The sequence below is a fragment of the Belonocnema kinseyi genome, chromosome 10, assembly GCF_010883055.1.
Source record: "Belonocnema kinseyi isolate 2016_QV_RU_SX_M_011 chromosome 10, B_treatae_v1, whole genome shotgun sequence".
Lineage (NCBI taxonomy): Eukaryota > Metazoa > Arthropoda > Insecta > Hymenoptera > Cynipidae > Belonocnema > Belonocnema kinseyi.
The window spans coordinates 530,614-536,112 of record NC_046666.1 but is presented as its reverse complement, the minus strand read 5'-3'; the positions used below and the strand labels follow the sequence as shown (position 1 = coordinate 536,112).

At 26.4% G+C, this 5,499-nt stretch overlaps 1 protein-coding gene across 7 annotated transcripts in view; it reads right to left on the bottom strand.

Annotated features, from left to right (window-relative positions):
* LOC117181578 (intersectin-1) overlaps positions 1-5,147 on the bottom strand; it is a 133,286-nt gene extending 128,139 nt beyond the window's left edge. For all 7 annotated transcript variants that reach the window (XM_033374411.1, XM_033374413.1, XM_033374412.1 and 4 more), the window contains exon 1: positions 4,457-5,147. In XM_033374411.1, the coding sequence (XP_033230302.1) occupies positions 4,457-4,478 (22 nt within the window). In that variant the 5' untranslated portion in view covers positions 4,479-5,147. The remainder of the gene's footprint in view (positions 1-4,456) is intronic.
* Between the last annotated feature and the right edge of the window lie 352 nt (positions 5,148-5,499).

The following is a 5,499-nucleotide window of genomic DNA, read 5'->3' as shown; positions in this document are numbered from 1 at the left end:
CCAAAAAGAGAAGGAATTTCTACCAAAAAATGAATTTTCTACCAAGATAAATTTTTCAGTCAAGAAAGAAAAATAATGTTAAGCTAATTGTTGAATTTTCAACAAAAAAAGATTAATTTTTATCAAAAAATCTTATAGTAATAGATATTTCCACAACCAAATTTTGATTTAAAATAAAAAACAGTTAGATTTGACAAAAAAATATATATTTTTAACAGGACCTGATTTTGACCCAAAAAAATTTGATTTTCTGTCTAAAAAAGACGAATTTTCAACAACAACAAAAAAAGCATTTTTTAACCAAAATGTTGAATTTTTAACCAAAAATGGAGTAGATAAATTTTTCATTGAGCATGAATTTTCAATAAAAACGAAAACGAATTTTCTACAAAACAGTTTAATTTTATACCAATTTGTTGAATTTTCAAGCCTTTTTGGCTTGAAAATTTGGATTTGGATTTTGGAAAATTTTGAAATTTTGGATTTGCAGTTTAAAAAACCTTTTTTTGCAACAAAAAGAATTTTCAATTTAATTTTTTAACCAAAAAAACGAACTTTCAACTAAAATCATGAATCTTAAAAAAAAATTAAATCAAAAAAATGTTCAACTTTCAACCAAGGAGTGGAATTTTTAATGAATCATTTTTTTTGGTTCAAAATTCTAATATTTAGTTCAAGATTTAACTATTTTATTAGAAATTAAAGTCTTTTGTTAAAAAGTAATCGTTTTTGGTCAAAAAATTATATTGTTTGGTAAAAAATTCATTTTTTTTATTGAAAATTCCTTTTATTTGATTGAAAATTAATTCTTTTTATTTAAAAAGTCTATTATTGTATATTTGTTTAAGAAATAATCTCTTTTACTTAAAAAACATACGATTTGTGAAAATTCAACCATTTTTTTGAAAAAGTCGTAAACAAGATTTTTATTAAAAATAAAAAACACTTAGATTTGACCAAAAAGTATATATTTTCAACATGATTTGATTTTGACACAAAAAATGGATTTTCTACCAAAAAAGACGAATTTTTAACAAAACACGTAATTTTTTAACCAAACTGTTGAATTTTTAAACCAAAAAAAGTTGAATTTTCAAGACAAAAAGCCTAATTATCTATAAAACAACTTAATTTTGAAAACGAGAACATGAAATAACAACAAAAAAGTTTATTTAAAATTAAACAGTTGACTTTTTAACAAAATATTTGAATTTGCAGTTCAAAAAACCTTTTTTACAACAAAAAGAGTTTTTAATTTAATGTTTTAACCAAAAAAAGTACTTTCAAATAAAATTATAAATCTACAACGAAAAAAAATGAGATTAAAAAAATGTTGTTCAACTTTCAACGAAGGAGTGGAATTTTTAATTATTCATTTTTTTTTGCAAATTCTACTTTTTGGTTACAAATTCTACGATTTAGATAAAGATTTAACCATCTTTGTTGAAAATTAAAGTCTTTTGTTAAAAAGTAATCGTTTTTGGTCAAAAAATTATATTGTTTGGTAGAAAAGTAATTTTTTAAATTGAAAATTCATATTTTTTGGTAGAAAATTAATTTAATTCCTTTTTTTTAAGTCTATTATTGTATTTTTGTTTAAGAAATAATCTCTTTTACTTAAAAAACATAAGATTTGTGAAAATTCAACCATTTTTTTGAAAAAGTCGTAAACAAGATTTTTATTAAAAATAAAAAACACTTAGATTTGACCAAAAAGTATATATTTTCAACATGATTTGATTTTGACACAAAAAATGGATTTTCTACCAAAAAAGACGAATTTTTAACAAAACACGTAATTTTTTAACCAAACTGTTGAATTTTTAAACCAAAAAAAGTTGAATTTTCAAGACAAAAAGCCTAATTATCTATAAAACAATTTAATTTTAAAAACGAGAACATGAAATAACAATAAAATTTATTTACAATTAATCAGTTGACCTTTTTAACAAAATATTTGAGTTTGCAGTTAAAAAAAAACTTTTTTGCCACAAAAAGAATGTTTAATTTGATATTTTTAACCAAAAAAATGAACCTACAACTAAAATTATGAATCTTTAACGGAAAAGCAAATAAAATTTGACAAAATTCGTTCAATTTTCAACCAAGCAGTGGAATTTTAATGAATAATTTTTTTTATTCAAAATTCCACTTTTTGGTTACAAATTCTACTATTTAGTTAAAGATTTAATCATTTTTGTTGAAAATGAAAGTCTTTTGTTAAAAAGTAATCGTTTTTGGTCAAAAAATTATATTGTTTGGTAGAAAATTCATTTTTTAATTGAAAATTCATATTTGTTGGTTGAACATTCATCTTTATTGCTTGAAAATCAATTCTTTTTATTTTAAAAGTCTAGTATTGTATTTTTGTTTAAGAAATAATCTCTGTTACTAAAAAAAAACTTTTTGTGAAAATTCAATGATTTTTTTTTTTTTAAAGTCATCGTTTTTGGTCGAAAATTTATACTTTTGTAGAAAATTCATATTTTTTTGTTGAAAATTTATCTTTTGGTATAAAATTTTTTTTTTTAGTTGTTGAAAATTCACCTTTTAAATTTGAAAGTTAATAATTTTTATTGAAGTCTACTATTGTATTTTCGGTCTTTAGTTAAAAATTCTACAAATTGTTTGAAAGTTTATTTATTTTATTGAAAATTGAACTAGGTTCTTAAAAATACATCTTTTTTTGTTTAAAATTAACCTCTTGGTTCAAAAAATCTATTTCGATTGAAAGTTAGTTCTTTTTATCAAAAACACAAACAAAAAAAGTATTATATTTCTTTTTCAGAATTAATCTGAATTCAACTATTATCCTTTTTGTTTTGAAAATTCTCTTTTAATTAAAAAATCGTCTTTTTGGGTGGAAAATTCAACTATTTGCTAAAAAAATATCACTTTTTGGCTAAAATTTCATCTCTTGGTTAAAACTTCCACTATTTGGTTGAAAACTCAACTGTTTTGTTAAAAATTCATGTTCTTTGGATCACATTTGACTCTTCTTTGATTGAAAATTAATTATTTTTATTTTTAAAAAAATTATATTTTTATTTCATAATTAATTTAAATTCAACTATTTTTTTAAAAAGTAATCTTTTTTTTATCAAAATTTCAACTGATTTATTGAACACTTGTATTTTTTTGGTTAGAAAATCCATCCTGTTGGTGTAAAAATCTTAATTTGTTAAAAAAGTCATATTTTTAGTTGAAAATTCGGCTTCCTTGTTTCAAAATTAAACTGGCTTGTAAAATATTCATATTTTCAAATTAAAAATTGAAAATTATCTTTGAAAATGCAACTCTTCCTGATTCAAGTTTAATCTTTTTTTTTTTTTGAAAATTCGATCATTTGGTTCAAGATTCGTCGACTAGGAAAGTGTAACAAAAACTCTATCTGGTCTGCAAGTTTTAATTTTTAATAAAATGTCACTTAAAATTTAGGATATTTAAATAGGAAAACAATCCAAAGTAAGACCTTTTTTTAACCTTTTTTTTCGCATTTTTTTCCTCCTTTTTATTGTTGTCCAAAGTAAAGATGAATAGTTTTCTATTCGTTTTTTATTTTTTAGGGGGAAGGGAGGGGAAAGAAGTGTTCCTTTTTTTCAGATTCCAATGGGAACATTTTGTGGTGCTTGTCCAAATTTTGTCGTTAGATTCTTGATTTTATTTTCAGGAATTCTTATTATCAAAATGTTACTTTTTAAATTAAAAAAAAAAAAAAAAATGACAAAAGATGAGAAACCCCAAAATAGGAGAAAAAGGTGACAAATTCCTAAAAAAGGTGACAAAAGGTGACAAAATGGAAAATAGATGACACTCTGTGATGACTGGATGTATATAATAAAATTAATTTAATTATTACGTGAGACACTAAGATTTAATAATTTAAAATTAAAAAAAAATATTTTTTCTTTCATTAGAGGTCTCATTCAATGATTATCCACTGTAGGGAGGCTTCCCCTACGACCTATACATATACTATTGTTGCAGTGAGAAAAAATCAAAAAAATCACAAATCACTCGATAAAAATGCCCATTTCATAGACCATTTTATATTTATTTAGTTGAAAAAGGAGGTGGTAATCCGATTATCATATCACATCTTGCAGTTAGTCATTACTGATAAATATTCTAAATTCGAAATTGGAACTAATCCGAATACCACGTACCACACACATATATGTATTGCATCGCATGAATAGATTTTGCTAAAAAACTGAAAGATTAGACACGTTTTTTTTCTAAAACTCGACTCATTTAAAAAAATAAGCATTGTCTTTAAATCTGTGATTATGGGAGAAGAGTGACGGCCCCATCACATACGTGACTTGTGACAGATCAAGAAGTGTCAAAATATCAATAATGAGGTCAATCGCCAATGATCGAATGCTTGACGGAAATTAGTGAGGAGAGAAGCAAAGAGGAGCTGAGTTATTAAATTACAATTTTAGATACTTACCCGGGGTAGAAGGAGTGGCCATCTCGCCAGTCCTGACAGGTCACCGTCTCTTCTGCGAAGGAATTTCCAGAGGATTCGACGAAAAGCTTCAGAGGAGTGGACAGTCCTGATGTCGCGATCGCGATATCATAATTTTCAAGGTTAGGTCGAGATCGATGTTCCTTGCTTTAGCTCCAGTTGAGCACAAAAGCAAGAAATAACCGGCACTTCAACTTAATTCACTCCTATCGAATAATCACAGATCAAAGTTAAAACCCAGCAATCAAGCGAGCCCCGGGGTCGTGAACTTTAAGATTGATTGATCGAATTTTTAACGCCAGTTTCTCGCCCGCGGACGCTTGCTTTCTTTCTTTCTTTCTTTTCTTGCGTGCGTGCGTTATCGAGACGTCGAAACGACGAGTGGAAATGGGGTCTAAAATGTGAACGTGCTCGCTGGTGAGTTATCGACCTGCCGACCGAGGACCGACCAACCGACCTGTCAGTTTGCTTCGCGCCTAACCTAAAACACGAACCAGATGGAATTCATATATTCTCTTTGCAGCCGAAACGGTCTCAGAAATTCTCGCCTTTTTTCGAAACAATTACTGTCTCGGGGCAGAGGACTGACAGGGAGAAAAAAACACGACCCACTTTCGTGGCCCACTTTTGAGAAACCAGCAAAGTAGTCAAAAGTAGTAAACCACTAAAAAACCATCTGAAACCTCCCACGACAATCTTTCTTTCTTCTTCCATTCTCCTCCTCTTAGAGTTATGAGTCGGTTATATTACTTCGAGAACGGTAACGAGAATGAGAATATTACCGAGAATATGACCGAGAAATAAATTCTCTGAGAATTTATTAACTTTTTTAGTTAACTTTTCGGTTGAAGATGAAAATCTGTCTTAGCAGAAATTAAATCGTTTTTTGATTGAAATACAAGTGTTTGGTTAGAAATTAAAATATTTTGTTAAAAAGTCATACTTTTTTTTGTTGCAAATTCTTTTTTATTGAAAATTGAATTATCTCGTAGGAAAATTTACTTTTTGTTTAAAATAAAAATGTT